Source organism: Astatotilapia calliptera, chromosome 3, assembly GCF_964374335.1.
Source record: "Astatotilapia calliptera chromosome 3, fAstCal68.1, whole genome shotgun sequence".
Lineage (NCBI taxonomy): Eukaryota > Metazoa > Chordata > Actinopteri > Cichliformes > Cichlidae > Astatotilapia > Astatotilapia calliptera.
The window spans coordinates 85316338-85335024 of record NC_137424.1 but is presented as its reverse complement, the minus strand read 5'-3'; the positions used below and the strand labels follow the sequence as shown (position 1 = coordinate 85335024).

The following is an 18687-nucleotide window of genomic DNA, read 5'->3' as shown; positions in this document are numbered from 1 at the left end:
ACAAAGACAACATCTCCTGGTGTGTGCCACTCTTATCTTGTGAACATATTTTCTAAAGACTAAGAAACACTTGCAGGTGTGTGAAAATGCCAAGGAAGCAGAAAAAGTCACAAGCTGCAAAACAACGCTGGAAAAAGTTTCATGAGTTTCACGAAGTACCAACATGTGAACAAGCTGAGTTTGATTTTCCTCAGAGCTCTGCAGAAGACAGTGTGTCTACAAAGACCAATTCTGACAGTGTCAAACAGGCAGGTCAACATGTTCCTGCACATGTACAACAGGTATCTTATGCTGATGCTGTAAAGAGTGGACTGCAGCATGAATTTAATGAACAACATGAGGTGTCATGTGACCCACAGGTGGGTTATGCTGATTTTTTGAAAAGAGGCTGTCACAGTGATGTGGCAGGACCATCTCATGCAGAAAGACTGAACCTTGAAAACCAGCCCTCTGTTATACATGTCTGTGCATCTCGCAGCCAGGCTCATCCTAAATATGGAGACTCCAGAAACAAGCAGTGCACATGTAACTCACTCACATTTCTTGCTTTCCTTCATGAGAATGAAAACATGACTACAGCTGACCTTAATCTGGTCTTGGATAAAGGTGATGTGATGTACAAAGAGGCCAAGAAAAGATTTCCTAAAAATATTCATTTGGCAACCGATGAGCTGCCAGACAAAGTTGATGCTCGCTGGTCTATGTATGATGTCGACATGACACAGCCTTCCCGGTATGGGACATTTGAAGAACCTCCAGAGGAGGCAGTAGATACCTTTCTCAGCTTAGAAGCAGGACTGAGCTGCCTGTTGTCAGATGTGCAGTATGCCTTATTGATTATGAGTGGATTGTGTATCGCAGTGTTCAGATCCACATCAGGCAAATATGGTTTCTTTGATCCACACTCCAGAACACCCAGTGGTCTTCCTCTATTACTACAGTCACGTAATCGTGGTACAGCAGTGATGCTGAAATTCACTCTCCTCAGTGACATGATTAAGAGGATCCAAGATTCTTATGAAATGATGGAGATATCACCCTCTTGTAACTATGAACTGAAGCCTGTGCAGTTCTACAGTATGAGCACAGTCAACCTGAGTGATACTATCACAGACACAGTCTGCAGACCAACAGCTGCCACTGCTGTGGCATCTACTCACTCTGATACAACTGTTGATGAAGCAAACTCCTCTACTCCAAGGAGAAACACAACGACTGATCTGACTGAGAACATCTTTTGTCAAATGTCCATTTGTACGCCACTGGTGAAACAAAAAGAAGTTCACGTAACTCAGTTCACATCATATGAAGATCAGAATGAACCTCCTAATATACCAACTGAAGAACTATGCAGTGAATTAAGTTTCCTTCCATCAAGTGATGCTTTTTCATGTCAATCAAATGCTGCCATAACAAATGTTGCTGCCTGTGACCTTTCTGATATAGTTTTACAAAAACTGAAAAAAGTTAATAAACAACAAAGGAACAAAATGAAAAGAAGATTAATGGCATCAGAGAAACCCAGAAATCAGAGAAAAGAAAACCAAAAAAGGAAAGAACAACAAAAGTATGCTTCAAATAAAGATTACAAAGAAAAGAAAAAATCTTGCACAAGCAAGACATATAAAAACAATCCTGAAGTTAGACAAAAACAACAACAGTATATGAAAAGACGTTACTGTGAAAATGATGAATTCAGACAGAAACAACAGCAATATATTAGAAGACGTTACTGTGAAAATGATGAATTCAGACAGAAACAACAGCAATATATTAGAAGACGTTACTGTGAAAATGATGAATTCAGAAAGAAACAAAAACAATATGTTAAAAAACGTTTTTCTGAGAATGCTACAGTTAGAAAGAAACAACAACAATATATTAAAAGATGTTACTATGACAATTCTGATTTCAGAGAGAAGAAAAAAAGCTATATCACTAAAAGGTATCGAGAAAACCCAGAATTCAGAGAGAGACACAGACAACTGATGAAACAACTAATGCGAGACAGGTATCAAAGTAATCTTGCATTCAGGATTATGCACAACATGAGATGTGCAATGAAAATAAAAAGGAAATACAGATGGGTGAACAGACAAACCCAAGAGAGTGACAACAGTGTGATCAACGAGGCCATATCTGTGTTCAAATCACAAATCAAAGCTGGACCATCATACCCATGTACTGTATGCTTCAAGGCTTCATTTCCAAACCAAGTGCGACCCTGCACAAGGTCAAAGTATGTCAAAAACCCACATGTAGTTGCAACATGTTTGACAGGAAAGTTTGTTCATGTTTGTGATGAAAACTGCAGAAATGAGCAGTGCAAAGTGCCTGATGAGAGAAAGAGAGAGTGGATATGTCACACCTGCCACGATCATCTTAAAAATGGATCCATGCCAGCACTTGCTGTTGCCAATAAGTTGGATCTTGCTGATATTCCAGCTGAACTTTCTGATCTCAACATACTGGAGAGACATCTCATAGCCAAGTGCATACCATTTGCCAAGATCATTCCTCTTCCCAAAGGCAGACAAAGAGCAATTAGAGGAAATGTGGTCTGTGTCCCATCAGAGGTACAGGAAACTGTTGAAACACTACCTCGATTGAGAATTAATTCTCAGATCATGAGAGTAAAACTGAAGAGACGCTTGTCTTACAAAGGTCATCAGCTGTTTCAGACTGTAAGCTGGTCTAAACTTGTGCAAGCACTGCATAAACTCAAGCAGATTCATCCACAGTATAAGGATGTGAGCATCAGAGATGATGCTGAGCTGTGTGATCCAACTCTTCCTGATGAAGATGATGAGGATGATGATGATGAAAACATGAATGAGGACGATTATGATGAGGCTGATTTAATGGAAATTGACAGCTGTGAGAAAAATGCACTGAGTGAAGCACAAAATATAAATGAACAGGACATTGACATGTTACCCTGTGATGGTGAACAATCGCATGAACAGATGAGAGATGATTCAGAGCAAGCAGATGGACTGACTAATGGTGGTTTTGCACTCGAGTCCTGTTTGCAGCCCCCTGATGTGGCTGAGGAGATATTATGTTTCAGTGAAGGAATCTACTCTGTTGCTCCTGCAGAGAGAAACAATCCAATAAGTTTTTTCAAAACACCTAAACTGGAGGCCATGGCCTTCCCTGTGCAGTTTCCTACAGGCCAAAACACACTTGATGAAAGAAGGCTGATCAAAGTATCCCCCAGTGGGTATTTCAAATCAAGACTTTTCTGCATTGATGATCGTTTTGCCAAAGACACAAACTATTTATTCTTTGCACAGTTTGTGACTGAAATACACTTGGCTACATCCAGCATGACAGTACAGTTAAGGAAGGCAAAGCCTCTGACCAGAGATGGTAGAAAAATAACCTCAGGCATGTTACAAGATAAACATGAGGTGGAGAAACTGGTGCGAAATAAAGATGCAGTGAGATTCATGCAGCCTCTGAGAGGAACCCCAGCCTATTGGGAGAAAACAACAAGAGATCTTTTTGCCATGATCAGACAGTTGGGAACTCCCACGTTCTTTTGCACATTTTCAGCTGCTGAAATGCGCTGGCCTGAAGTGATCGAGGCAATAACAAGGCAGCAAGGTGAACAAGTGAATTTTGAAGGACTCGACTGGTCAGCAAAGTGTGACATCCTGAGAAGCAATCCTGTCACAACAATGCGCATGTTTGACAAGAGAGTTGAAGCATTATTCAGAGATTTACTCTTATCTCCCGCAGAGCCACTTGGCAAAGTCATTGACTACTTTTACAGAGTTGAGTTTCAGCACAGAGGAAGCCCACACATACACTGCCTCCTGTGGGTAGAAGGTGCTCCTGTGTTTGAGGAGGATGATGAGCAAACTGTTCTTGATTTTATAAACAAATACATCACAGCTCAGCTGCCTGATCCACATAAACAACCTGAACTGTACAAAAAAGTAACAGAAGTGCAAAAACACAGTAAGAACCACACAAAGACGTGCTTTAGGAGTTTAAGCTCCGGGTGCCGTTTTGGTTTTCCCAAACCACCCTGCAATGAGACAATGATCACAAGACCCAGTGAGGATGATGCACTGGAAGTAGAAACGGCAAAGAACAAGCTCAGACCACTGAACCAGCTGCTGAATGAACCTGAAACTGCTTCCATGAGTTTAGAGCAGCTCTTGGAAAGATGCAAGTTGACACATGCAGAATATGAGAGATACCTGAATAAAATGAACATGAGGAGTACGATCATACTAAAGCGTGATCCAAAAGACTCTTGGATAAACGGCTATAATCCACATCTGCTTGAAGCCTGGAACAGTAATATCGACATAAGCTTTGTTTTAGATGCTTTTGGTGCTGCAAATTATTTAATGAAATATATATCAAAAAAAGAGGGCGGGCTATCTGAGTACCTGAAAACTGTCATTGAGAACTCCCATAAGGACAGTGTAAATGAGTGCGATGAAATGAGAGCCGTCATGCAGGCATATTCAAAGAAGCGAGAGATCAGTGCACAGGAGTGTGTTGCTCGTGCATGTGGTCTTCACATGAAGCAATGCTCACGTGCTGTAATATTCATTCCAACTGATGATAATCCTGTGAAAATGAGTCGTCCCCTGTCAGTTCTGGACAACACAACACCTGAGTCTTCCAATGTTTGGATGACATCTTTGAATGACAAATACAAAGCCAGACCTGAAACACCAGAGTATGAGGAGATGTGCATGGCAGACTTTGCTGCTACTTGCAGGATTGTCTATGGCCAACAGAAAAAAGGTAAAGATGTTTTGCCCCTTCTCAATGAGATGGGGTTTGTGCAAAGGCGCAAAAACAATAAGCCTGCTATCATCAGATTTCACCGCTGCTCACAAGAAAAACATCCAGAGCAATATTACGGAAGACTGCTTAAACTGTACCTTCCTCATCGTTCAGACCACGAACTGAAAACACCATCGTTGCCAACCTATCAGGCTTTCTATGGTGCTGGCTGTGTACAGCTACCAGGTACTGACCATCTTGAGTACGTGCAACACATTGTCAAAAGAAACAGAGAAAAATATGAGAAAAACAGTGAGGAGATCGAGAGCGCTGTTGAGGAATATGAGCAGAACAGAGGTGTGACTGACGAATGGTGTAATCTGGCACCTGAATCAGATCTCGTAAGGTTGCCACTTGTCGAACAAGAAAGAGAGCGAGACAATGAAAATGAACAGGAAGATGTGCCCGACTACAGCCGTCAGGCTGATGCTTCAACAGAAGTCAGAGCCATCAGGGAACCCCCTGCTATTGATCCCACATTGTTACGTCAGATGTTTCAGAATCTGAACAAGAAGCAAGCCTGCATATTTTATGCAGTTAGAGACTGGTGCATTAAAAGAGTCTGTGCTCTAAATCCAGAGCAGTTTTTCTTTTATATTAATGGTGGTGCTGGAACAGGAAAATCACATCTTATCAAATGCATCTACTCAGAAGCATCTAAGATACTGAGCAAAGTGCCCAGATATGCAGACGACGTTGACATATCAAAACCCACTGTCCTGTTAACTGCTTTCACTGGGACTGCAGCTTTTAACATTTCTGGAACAACACTGCATTCTCTTCTCAAGCTGCCTAGAAGCTTAAAACCTCCCATTCAGGGACTTGGCAATCAGCTGGATGAAGTCAGATCAGAACTTTTGAATGCTGAAATAATCGTCATTGACGAAGTGTCTATGGTGTCAAGACATCTGTTTGCATATGTAGATGCAAGACTCAAACAGATCAAAGGGACTCGGAGACCCTTTGGAGGCATGTCAGTCATTGCTGTCGGAGACTTCTATCAGCTACCCCCAGTGCGACAGTCTAAACCTCTCTGTGTGCACGACCCGTCTGAGATCGACCTGTGGCGGGAGCATTTTCAGATGATCACTCTGACTGAGATTATGCGTCAGAAAGATGATGTTGTCTTTGCAGAGATGCTGAACAGAATTCGTGTGAAAGGAAAGTTGGATGAGCTTTGCGAAGCAGATAGAAATTTGTTGTCACAGGCCATAACTGAACCAGCCCATTGTCCAACTGATGCGTTGCACATTTTTGCAACTAATAAAGAAGTGGATGCACACAACTCTGCAACACTGGCTCTGCTCCACACTCATATCATTGACATCCATGCAGATGATTATAGAAAAGATCCTAGAACTGGCAGAATGGCACTTCAAGACAGACCATTGAAAGGAGGTAAAAACGAGTTACCAGACACACTGAAAGTTGCAGAAGGAGCTCGTGTCATGCTCACCAGAAACATTGACATACAAAATGGTTTGGTTAATGGAGCTTTTGGAATACTACTTAGAGTAGTTCACTCTGAAAACGACCAACACATCATCAAGCTTGGACTTAAAATGGATAATGAGACATCTGGAAAGAATAACCGCACACCAGCAGACGACATGGTGTACATTGAGAGAGCAGAGGAGAATCTGAAGCAGAAAGGAGTGGTACGAAGACAGTTCCCAGTGAAGCTGGCCTTTGCATGTACAATACATAAGGTACAGGGTATGACAACTACATCAGCTGTTGTCTCTCTTAAGAGCATTTTTGAGCCCGGCATGGCCTACGTAGCTGTCAGTAGAGTGACGTCTCTCAGTGGACTGTATCTTCTTGATATGGAAGAGAAAAAAATATTCACCAACCCAGAAATCACTGCAGCGCTTGAGAACATGAGACAAGCCAACCTTGATGACATGATGCCTCTTCTACACATGAGGCAAACACTGAGCAGGTCAGAGGTTTTCACCATTGTTCATCATAATACAGAGGGACTGCCAGCTCACATTAATGACATCAAAAGTCACCATGAATTGTGTCTAGCAGATGTTTTGTGCCTAACAGAAACACACCTGCGGGGCTCTTTTGTCGCAGAGAGTCTCCACTTGGAAAATTACAATTTGTTCAAACGCAACAGACACCTGTCCTACACAAACTTTCCCCAGATGGCAAACAGAAGTGGTGGTGGAGTTGCTGTTTATGTGAAAAGTGACATTCAAGTGCATGAAAAGCAGTACATCCATAATGTAACTGACCTTGAATTTCTGGCTTTAAAGGTTGAAGCACCAGTCAGTGCTCTGATTGCAGTTGTATACAGACCTCCAGACTACACTCTGAGGCCATTCCTGAAAAACCTGGTAAGCCTATTAGACTCATTGGAGATCATGGACTGTCATCCCATCATAGTTTGTGGTGATTTTAATGAGAATGTTTTATCCAGTGCAAACAAACCAATCCTGGAGCTGTTTGAGTCTAGGGGATACGCACAGGTCATCACTGCCCCTACCACAGAGAAGAACACACTGCTTGACCTAATTTTCATTTCTCAGTCAGATCGATGTCTCCATTCTGGAGTCATGAAGACATACCATAGTTACCATGACCCAGTATACTGTGTATTGTCCTGTGATGATTCATGATCTAGATCTTTGAATACAGTAAGTAATATCTATATTTTTGAATGACTTAAGAAAGTAGAGCGATATTTAAAAGTTGACGCTCTGCATTGCAGTATAATGGTTGAATTGTTTACATAAAATACAATTACATGAATTAAGTAATGATATCAGTAAAAGATGACAATTTTATTTATCACAGAAAATCTAAAATTCACTAACAGTAACCTATAAATGTCAGAAAAATCAAATATAGCAGTTTAAAATGAATAGTGTAGGCATATCCTCTCTGCAGCCAGGCTTCAACATCCTGCCAGGCTGCCCCAGTCTCACTGTGGCTGGGAGGGAGGGAGGGTGGACCAGAGGATTGCCTACACAACACATAAATGTTCAACAGCTTCTTCATTGTTTCTGAGAGAACAATAATGACTAAAGGTTGCTTTTTAAAAAAACAAACAAACAAACAAACAAACCTAATTACAGCAATAATGACAGTTAAGCCACTTTATGTGTGCCTCTATTTTGAAATACTATTTACAAAAATGTTATTATTTTGGTTTGTTATAAACTTTAAACTTTTTCAAAAGTATACGATTATATTTTTGGACAAATCTTTCGATGAAACATACATTTTTATGAGCTTTTATCATGTTTCTGGCCAGTGCAATCATCAGGGTGGGTCTGGGTTGATAACTGCACATTTCTGGCCAGAAATGTTTCAGCAGTGTTACATAAGTAGTACATATGTAACACTTGCTTTCTGTTACCAGCTGATACCCTACATTTGTATAGACATTGGATGGTGTGAGGTTGGGGAGTTGAGTGGGGGGGGGGGGGGGGGGGGTTACGGTGGGAGCTGAGGGGGGGGTGTTAGGCTTCCTTTTTTCTTTTTCTTTTTTAAGAGAGACACAGTCCTCCTGTGTCTTCTCCAAGCTTCACATGTAAGATCCAACAGTGTGAAGCACATAGCAGCTAGAAACTGTAATGCCACAGATCAGAGAGGCTTCATCATCACCATCTTCATCGCCATACGATCAGAGCGTGAGACTTCACATCTGGAGCACAGGAGAGATTCTGTGATAAGTCCTCCTTCTAGCTTGTCCCACAAGCAGTCGGTGAGATTTACTCACAACAAAAAGGGTTAATGACATAATTTCCATGAAAACATGTATTCATTCTTTGTAAAGTGTTTAAATTGTGTTTTCACTTGACCTTAGGAGTGTTAGAGTGTATTTTAATGTCTGTACTCAGGTGTTTCCCTCTGTGATCCATCCCCATCAGAGCTGAGACACTCAGGACTGAACAGACTGCACAGTTTCTGTGACCGAGCCTCCAAAACACCTTCTTTGAAACCACTCATGATAGAAGGGCTTCATATTTGCAGCAGCACTACTACAGGTATTCAGTTTATTACAGGATGTGTTTGTTTCTTAGGACCAGCTCTGAGTGCACACTACCTAACATATACACCTTTCTGTTTATTACAAACCAACTACTCTGGATCATACGGCCAGTTGGCAGGAATGTTGCTGCAGGAAAACATCCCTGGAGATCACCATCATTGTCAGACTGACTGTGCCTCCTCTGTGCAGTGTCAAGATCCTCTCTAAATGAGTGTGTAAGTTAACATTTTCATTATTTTATTCCCTTTGACAAGACAAGTATCACTGATATTTACATTTACAACTACATATGTTCCCGTTTTCTGCTCTTCTTTTAAAGTCCTCAGCTATCCTGCTTCTGTGCTGCTTGCCACACATCAAACACTGGCCGGATGACAGGGAGGATCCACTCTCAAGTCACTGGACGTGATGAGGATCATATGGGACTTCATAGTTTCACAGAAACATTGTGCTCTGTGATTACAGGTTTTAAATGGATACAATGACTGCCTCTCTCTGATCAACAGGCTAAAGGATTGTTTTCATTGTTAGTGCTCTGTACAATGTATGCTTATTTAGTATTTCATCACAGAGCAAACCTTTATTTATTTAACATTTTTTTTTATTTTGTTTTAATGTTGAATTAACTGTGGGGATTTTTTTAAGTGGGCACTTGGGATGTCATATGACCAGAAATGTGGTAACTGGAATTCAACAGTATGGAAGAAAAAATCTGCTGAGAACGAAACACATACAAAAACCCCCAAGAAAATTCAAATTCATTCCATGTAATCCAATCTAAAACATTTTAAACTGCTGAACAGCAACACAAACAGTGTTAAAAAACAGTGTTAACAGAATGATTATGATGATTTTGTACCAAAGTTTCAGGTCACATGGCACACCTAGTGTGTAGTGTGGGGTATCAGCTGGTAAGTATAGGTTTTTTCATATTTGTGTCCTTAGAGTTTAGATAGATAAAGCCTTGTGTATAATAATTAGTCATAACCACAACTCAAAGTCAGGGACTAACTAAATTTGGGACTTTGTGTCTGAGCCCAGGTTAAAACAATGTGTAAAAAAGCATTTAGTGGCATGGCTGAACAATGCTGTATTGATACTTATTTATCCATGTTCACAAAAAGGACTAATGTGTTTATTTGATTATTTGCATGTGTTAAACTGTGTCACCACCTTAGGCTTTCATTTGAGTTTACTCACAAATCTCTATACAGTTCTCTTTTACCACTGTGTGGACTCTGTTTACATTAAAACATAAAAAAGAATGAGTAATAAAAAGATGTGTAGACAGATCAGAAGATTAAGTAGACCGATAGAAACAGCTGTTCAGCCATGTTCTAAGAAACCAACACAATTTAAAGGTTCAGGATTGTGGTTTTAAAAGTTGAATTTTCATGTATTTCATATGTTGCTCATTATTTTTTATTTAGTTATTTAATTTAGTTATTTTTCTTTATTCTACCAGTCCTTTTCAGAAAGAAGCTGTAAAATATGACTTAAGATTTTTATGTTATTTTCTATGACATACAAAACAAATTGATGTATGTAATACTATTAAACATGATATACACATGTGTATATGTCTGAAAAACATCATGCTGTATATTAAAGTTTGTATTTTCTGCAGAATGTTTGTTCATCTTTTAAGTTCATTTCAATTAGAAGAATATGAACTTTTAATATTCATTCAGAGGTTTTCTGACTCTAAATTTTCTTTTGTCATTACTCATCTTTTTATTATTTACATTTTAAACATGCTTAGCTTTTTCCAACTTCTTCTGTGTGAACATCAGCTTTCAAAAGTTCTGCACTTTTATTTTCAGGTTAAAAATTCTGTATTTTCCAGCTCATTCAGATTTTTAACTTAACATTCAGCAATTAATTCATTTCAGTGCATACATTCAGATTCAAGCATTCACACTGCAGTTTCTTCAGAAAATGCACTTTCTAGTTGTGTGGATGCCTTAATAGGCATCCACACTATTGAGTTCCTGTTTCTCTTTATTCTTTATTATTCCGGGTGTTTCCGTACACTTTTCGCCGTGGATCTACTTCCACAATTTTTGTGCTATTTTCACCGTTCAAACTCTAAACTGTTCTGCTCTTTCTGCTAATGCCGGCTATGACTTTTGGTGTTTATTACTATTATACTTTTTAAAATATTACACTTTTTTCCTTTAATTTGTCCCATTGAAATGAATGGGAAACTTCCACAATTCTGCTAAAACTTTCTTGTCTTTGAAACTTAACTACTTCCTCATACTTTCACCTAGAAACTCCATTCAAACTTTAAAACGTTCTCAAATGATTTGGCTATTCCTGTGTGATTCAGCTTTTTCAGATCTTCTACCGTTTTCATCTTATCTCTCTTTAAGTCTTCAGTTGCAAAATTGTGATTTTTCAGAAAATACATGCGTTGCTATGGTTGCTATGCAATTAACTCAGAGGGGACAGTGAAACTGTTTGAATTTTCTCTTCATGTCCAAACAACTTCTTGCTACTCGCTCAATTTCCACTCAAGCCCCACAAATTATACATCAAGACGTAGGTATTTTTGCTGGCTTTCAGAAAATGTCACTATCATTGTTGTGGGACTTATAGATACTTTGCAAATCTCCTCAGAGTAACACAAAGTCAGAAAACTCTCCATATAAACTCAATGGAGAGTTTGTTCAAAATCACCGCTGGATTTCTCTGATGAGAGGCATTTTCAAATTGTCATATCTCCTTAACGAAGCAAAGTTAAGACATGATGCTTGTCCCCGTATATCTTCAGACACTCCTGACGCTCACAATTCAAGAATTTCTTTCTCACCTATTACCGTTCTGAAATGAGTTGGACTTGTTTGAGGGTAGGAAATTTGTCCCTCGCTCAGATTTCATCAGATTTCAATCTCTGGAAATGAACCACTTTTTTCTCTCGTCATATCTTTTTGATGGATTTCCACAGAGCCCTGAAAATTTCCATGACTGTTCACCAAAGCCTGCTGTTTCTTACGGTGAAAGAATGATTTTGATGCTCCATATAGATTTAGAGTTACCAAAGGTTGTTTGAGAGCAAGTCAAGGCAGTTTTTGCTTCGCCTCTACTCAGTTACAGTGTATTACAAGTCATATATCTTTAATAATTTATATTTTATCTCTGAATTATGAAGACCTGAAGATTCCCCCTTCTCTTCTGAATAAAACGATGCCTGAATGACCGTTCTAGCCTCTACGGTTAGGAAATTATGGCCATTTGTTCGAGGGGAATCCTGAATGTCAGAAATACACTGAAGAAAGCTCACACCTCTCTCTGTGTCTGTGTGTGTAAGGGCTGACTACAGCAGGTGCAGCTAATTTAACTGACCTACATATACCAAGCCCAGACTCTCAACAGCTCCTGTTCCCTTTACTGTCTGTGTATGTGTGTCTGTGTATCAATATTTCTCCTATGTTTAGGTATTACTCCTCAATCATAGTATTTCTGCTAAAACAAAGTACTTCTGCTACATCTTAGTACTTCTGCTAAATCATAGCATTTTTGAAAAATCATAGTATTTTTGCAAAATCATGGTATTTGTGCAAAATCATGGTTTTGGGGCCAAATCATAATATTTCTGTTATTTTATAATATATGTGCTGAATATATTATATGTGCCAAATCATAGTATTTATCCAAAATTATAGTATTTATGCCAAATTACATTATTTCTGCTTAAAAGCAGAAATAGTACCTTTTAGCAGGAATTTCTACCAAAAGATAGTACTTCTGCTAAATCAGAGTATTTCTGCCAAATCAGAGTATTCCTGCCAAATCATAGTATTTGTACTGAAACATAGTACTTCTGCCCAATCATAGTATTTGTACTGAATGATAGTACTTGTGCCAAATCATAGTATTTGTGCCAAAGCATCGTATTTGTATGGAGTCATAGTATTTCTTCTAAATCATAGTATTTCAATCAAATCTCAGTAGTTGTTGTTAAAACGCAGTATTATTGCCAAATCATAGTATTTGTATCCAATCATAGTATTTCTGCTAAATCATAGCATTTGTGCCAAATCATGGTATTTGTGCAAAAACATAGTATGTCTGCAAAACCACAGTATATCTCTTATGTTATAGTATTACTACTAAGGCATAGTATTTATGCCAAATCATAATATTTAAGCCAAATTACAGTATTTCTGCTAAAACGCAGAAATACTACCTTTTAGCAGGAATTTCTACCAAAAGATAGTACTTCTGCTAAATCAGAGTATTTCTGCCAAATCACAGTATTCCTGCCAAATCATAGTATTTGTACTGAAACATAGTACTTCTGCCCCATCATAGTATTTGTACTAAATCATAGTACTTGTGCCAAATCATAGTATTTGTGCCAAAGCATCGTATTTGTATGGAGTCATAGTATTTCTTCTAAATCATAGTATTTCAATCAAATCTCAGTAGTTGTTGTTGAAACGCAGTATTATTGCCAAATCATTGTATTTGTACCCAATCATAGTATTTCTGCTAAATCATAGCATTTGTGCCAAATCATGGTATTTGTGCAAAAACATAGTATGTCTGCAAAACCATAGTATATCTCTTATGTTATAGTATTACTACTAAGGCATAGTATTTCTGCCAAATTATAGTATTTTGTACTAAATCAACGTAGTATCTCTGCCAAGTCATAGAATTACTGCAATTTCATAGTTTTTTTAGGAAATCTGTTATGTTATAGTATTACTACTCAGTCATACTGTAATATCACTGTGTTATGTAGTGGCTAAGTAGGGGCTGTTTACTAAGTGCATCAGTGTAAATAGGTCATCTCTTGTGTTGGAGTGCCCTCTTGTGGCGCCTTTTGGGTAGTGCCTTAGTAAACGGGAACACTGTAAAAAGTGGCATCAGACTGATTTGTAGTGGAGGAATTTGTTGCCAGTTTTCTTAATCTTTAATCTGTATGCATGTTGTAATGCATACCCTGTTCTTAATCATAGAAACCACACCATATCACCTCTCCACATCCTCCTACTGTATGCCATACCTCCCTGTACCATCCATCTGACCGCAATAAACTCCACCTGTGGTAATCTAATCCCTGGATGTCAGCCTCTCCTTCTGACCGAGGATAGTTATAGTATTTGAGCCAAATCATAGTATTTGTGCTAAAACATAGTATTTCTTCCAAATCATAGTATTTGTGCCAAAGTATAGTATTTCTTCCAAATCATAGTATAACTGCACAATAAAGGTTCTTGAGCCACATCAGTGTTTGTGCCAAATCTTAGTATTTCTTCTAAATCCTAGTAATTCTGCTCAATGATAGAATTTCTGCTATGCTGTAGTACTTTTTTCCTAGATTGTAGTACTTCTGCTAAGTCAAAGTATTTCATGTAAATCATAGTATTTCTACCAAGTCCCAGCGTTTCTGCTAAATCATAAATAATGTTTTAGTACAAATTGTATGATTTGGCAGAACTTTCTGTGTTCCAGCACGAATGCTATGATTTGGCAGGAAAAAAAATATTATTTAGTATAAATACTAAGTTTTAGCAGAAATACTATGTTTAAACTTTAAAAAATTCTGCTATTTCTGCTGATGTGTGTTATGACTTTTGACCATTGAAATGAATGGAACACATTATCAATGTGGTCACTGATTTTGCATGATGGGCTGAGCTGTGTTTTAGCTCAGTGAGATAAGCATCCGTTCTCAGACTGGGAGGCCTGGGTTCAAATCCAGCTTATGGCAACATTTCTTTCACTTAACAGTTAAACTTTTTTTAAACTCTTTTCAACACAAATTTCATCTTTTTCACCCCTTTTCAGCAAAATTTTCAGTTTTTTTAACCCCTTTTCAGCACAAATCCAAACTTTTTCAGCTCTTTTTCAGCAAAAACCTCTTTTCAGCAGATTTCTGCTCATTCAGCTCTTTTCAGCAAAATTTTCAGTTTTTTCTGCTGTTTTCAGAAAAAAACTCTTTTCAGCAGAAATTCTGCTGATTGAATTCTTTTCAGCAGAATTTTCACCACCTTTTTTTTGCCCAAATTCTGCTAGCACAATTGTCAATCTCTCCACCATTTCTTTGTGAGAAAGTGTTTGGCTCAGTGAGCTAAATAGCTGCCCTTTGACCAGGAGGGCCAGGTTCTAATCCTGCTCAAGGCATTTTTTTTTTTTTTTTGTTTCAACTTTTTCAGCTTTTTTCAGCAGATATCTTCAGCGTTAAGGCATCCACACAGCATTTTCGCAGGAAATGCAAATTTTTCTAGTTATATTTTATTTTTCCGTACGTTTTTTGAAAGCCTACTCCTTCAAAACCGTTCAACTTAGAAAAACCATTCAAACATCGTTAGATTCCTATTATTTTGGACAACATTGCTTCTATTTTTCTCATTTTTAACATTTATATTTTTAATTTTATTCAACTTTATTCAACAAAAATTTCCCATGTATTTCAATGGGGAGACCCTTCAAATTCTCATTCAACTTACTCATTTTTAAACTCTTACTACTTCAACATACGTTGACATAGAGCCACCATTCAAACTTTAAAACGAAGACAAGACATTCAACTATTCAACTTGTATTTATCTTTTCAATATCTATTATACTTTTTCTTCAGTTCCAGTTTAAGTTTCATGATGTTTTTTCACCCGTTTCAGAGTTTATAATGGGTGTGTATGGGACGGAATGTTGGGGCTAGAGTGAGGCAGCTCAACTGCTAGAGTGAGAGGAGCAAAAAAATTAATCTTAAAATCTTTTTTAAAACTGCTGCTGTGTCCGCAGCGTTTGCTCTACAGGTATGATTTTACCCTCAAAACGTAGCCATGGCTGTCCTCTTTCATCCAATGTGTTTACTATTGTCCTAGGTGTTATGGTTCTTTCATAAATGTCACCAATGCACAGCCTCCTCCCTCCAACTCTTCCATAGACTCTAATGTTAAAATGGCTCAGAAGGTTCGTTTGAAAATCAGAAGAGCATGGTGTCTTTACACTGTCACCACGTCCATATAATAAACTCCACAGGCATGAAAACTGAGAATTCAGTAGACTAGAAGCTGCTGTCGCTCACGGTGAAAGAATTTTGTCAATACGACTTTTACTTTTCATTTGGGAACGATTTGTTTCGGCCTGACTTTTCTGTTCATTTTAAGCAGCAAAAGTGAGGCGCATGTCTGTGTACGTGTGTATGGAGCCATTGGGTGCGGTCACTATAGCAACCAGGCTCACACCTGCCTGCTTAACGAGCTCTGCCTGCCACTGTACCAAGATTCATCTTAAACACTTCTCTTTCAACTGCTGCTGTGTCCACAGTGTTACAGCCATCATTTTACCCTCAAATTGTCGCCATTATTGTTCTCTTTCCAACACCGTATCTTTCAAAGCTCAGGCATTTAAACTTTTTAAACTGTGTGGATCAAAGTGGAGGGATCACATTTGAGTCATTCAGTGATTCAAAGAATATGACCTTTTAATATTCATTCAGATGTTTTCTGACTCTAAATGTTCTTTTCTCATTTCTTAGGGTTTTCTAATTTACATTTAAAACATTTTCAGTTTTTTTCCAACTCCTTCTTCTGTGTAACCTTCAGCTTTTAGCAGTTCAGCACCTTTGTTTTCAGGTTAAATTCGTATTTTTTTTTTTGTTTTTTTTTTAATCTCATTCAATATTTTTAACTCAAAATTCAGCAATTAATTCATTTCAGTGCATACATTCAGATTCAAGCATTCACACTGCAGTTTCTTCAGAAAATGCACTTTCTAGTTAGTGTGAATGCTTGAAAAGCATTCACAGTATTGTTCTTCTAATCTTTATTATTAGTGTGAATGCTTGAAAAGCATTCACAGTATTGTTATTCGAATCTTTATTATTAGTGTGAATGCTTGAAAAGCATTCACAGTATTGTTCTTCTAATCTTTATTAGTGTGAATGCTTGAAAAGCATTCACAGTATTGTTCTTCTAATCTTTATTATTATATTTTATTATTATTATCTATTCCGTACGTTTTTTGAAAGCCAACTCCTTCAAAACCGTTCAACTTAGAAAAACCATTCAAACACCGTTAGATTCCTATTCTTTTGGACAACATTGCTTCTATTTTTCTCATTTTTAACATTTATATTTTTAATTTTATTCAACTTTTTTCAACAAAAATTTATAATGTATTTCAATGGGGAGACCCTTCAAATTCTCATTCAACTTCATCCTCTTTAAACTGTATCTACTTCCACATACATTGACATAGAGCCACCATTCAAACTTTAAAACGAAGACAAGACATTCAACTATTCAACTTGTATTTATCTTTTCAATATCTATTATACTTTTTCTTCAGTTCCAGTTTAAGTTTCATGATGTTTTTTCACCCGTTTCAGAGTTTATAATGGGTGTGTATGGGACGGAATGTTGGGGCTAGAGTGAGGCAGCTCAACTGCTAGAGTGAGAGGAGCAAAAAAATTAATCTTAAAATCTTTTTTAAAACTGCTGCTGTGTCCGCAGCGTTTGCTCTACAGGTATGATTTTACCCTCAAAATGTAGCCATCGCTGTCCTCTTTCATCCAATGTGTTTACTATTGTACTAGGTGTTATGGTTCTTTCATAAATGTCACCAATGCACAGCCTCCTCCCTCCAACTCTTCCATAGACTCTAATGTTAAAATCGCTCAGAAGGTTGGTTTGAAAATCAGAAGAGCATGGTGTCTTTCCACTGTCACCATGTCCATATAATAAACTCCACAGGCATGAAAACTGAGAATTCAGTAGACTAGAAGCTGCTGTCGCTCACGGTGAAAGAATTTTGTCAATACGACTTTTACTTTTCATTTGGGAACGATTTGTTTCGGCCTGACTTTTCTGTTCATTTTAAGCAGCAAAAGTGAGGCGCATGTCTGTGTACGTGTGTATGGAGCCATTGGGTGCGGTCACTATAGCAACCAGGCTCACACCTGCCTGCTTAACGAGCTCTGCCTGCCACTGTACCAAGATTCATCTTAAGCACTTCTCTTTCAACTGTTGCTGTGTCCACAGTGTTACAGCCATCATTTTACCCTCAAAACGTCGCCATTATTGTTCTCTTTCCAACACCGTGTCTTTCAAAGCTCAGGCATTTAAACTTTTTAAACCGTGTGGATCAAAGTGGAGGGATCACATTTTCTTCATTCAGTGATTCAAAGAATATGACCTTTTAATATTCATTCAGATGTTTTCTGACTCTAAATGTTCTTTTCTCATTTCTTAGGTTTTTCTAATTTACAATTAAAACATTTTCAGCTTTTTTCCAACTTCTTCTTCTGTGTAACCTTCAGCTTTTAGCAGTTCAGCACTTTTGTTTTCAGGTTAAATTCGGGATTTTTTTTTTTTATCTCATTCAAAATTTTTAACTTAAATTCAGTAATTATTTCATTTCAATGCATACATTCAGATTCAAGCATTCACACTGCAGTTTCTTCAGAAAATGCACTTTCTAGTTATTCTATTTTATCTATTCCGTACGTTTTTTGTACTCCTACTCCTTCAAAACCGTTCAACTTAGAAAAACCATTCAAACACCATTAGATTCCTATTCTTTTGGACATGACTGCTTCTATTTTTCTCATTTTTAACATTTATATTTTTAATTTTATTCAACTTTATTCAACAAAAATTTCCCATGTATTTCAATGGGGAGACCCTTCAAATTCTCATTCAACTTACTCATTTTTAAACTCCTACTACTTCCACATACGTTGACATAGAGCCACCATTCAAACTTTAAAACGAAGACAAGACATTCAACTATTCAACTTGTATTTATCTTTTCAATATCTATTATACTTTTTCTTCAGTTCCAGTTTAAGTTTCATGATGTTTTTTCACCCGTTTCAGAGTTTATAATGGGTGTGTATGGGACGGAAT

At 37.9% G+C, this 18687-nt stretch overlaps 1 protein-coding gene across 7 annotated transcripts; it reads left to right on the top strand.

Moving 5' to 3' along the window:
* Positions 1-1308: 1308 nt before the first annotated feature.
* LOC145426042 (uncharacterized) lies at positions 1309-10449 on the top strand. 7 transcript variants are annotated; one of them, XR_013906817.1, is made up of 3 exons: positions 1309-7157; positions 8697-8813; positions 8930-10449. XR_013906817.1 is itself a non-coding variant. In XM_080299607.1 (2 exons), the coding sequence occupies exons 1-2, from the start codon at positions 1491-1493 to the stop codon at positions 8700-8702; spliced, it is 5673 nt and encodes a 1890-aa protein (XP_080155733.1). In that variant the 5' UTR covers positions 1309-1490; the 3' UTR covers positions 8703-10449. The 7 variants fall into 7 exon arrangements, 2 of the variants coding, with proteins under 2 accessions (XP_080155733.1, XP_080155732.1); XR_013906816.1 differs by having other exon boundaries at positions 1309-7457; XR_013906815.1 differs by having other exon boundaries at positions 1309-8813; positions 8930-9033; positions 9138-10449.
* The last annotated feature ends 8238 nt before the right edge of the window (positions 10450-18687 follow it).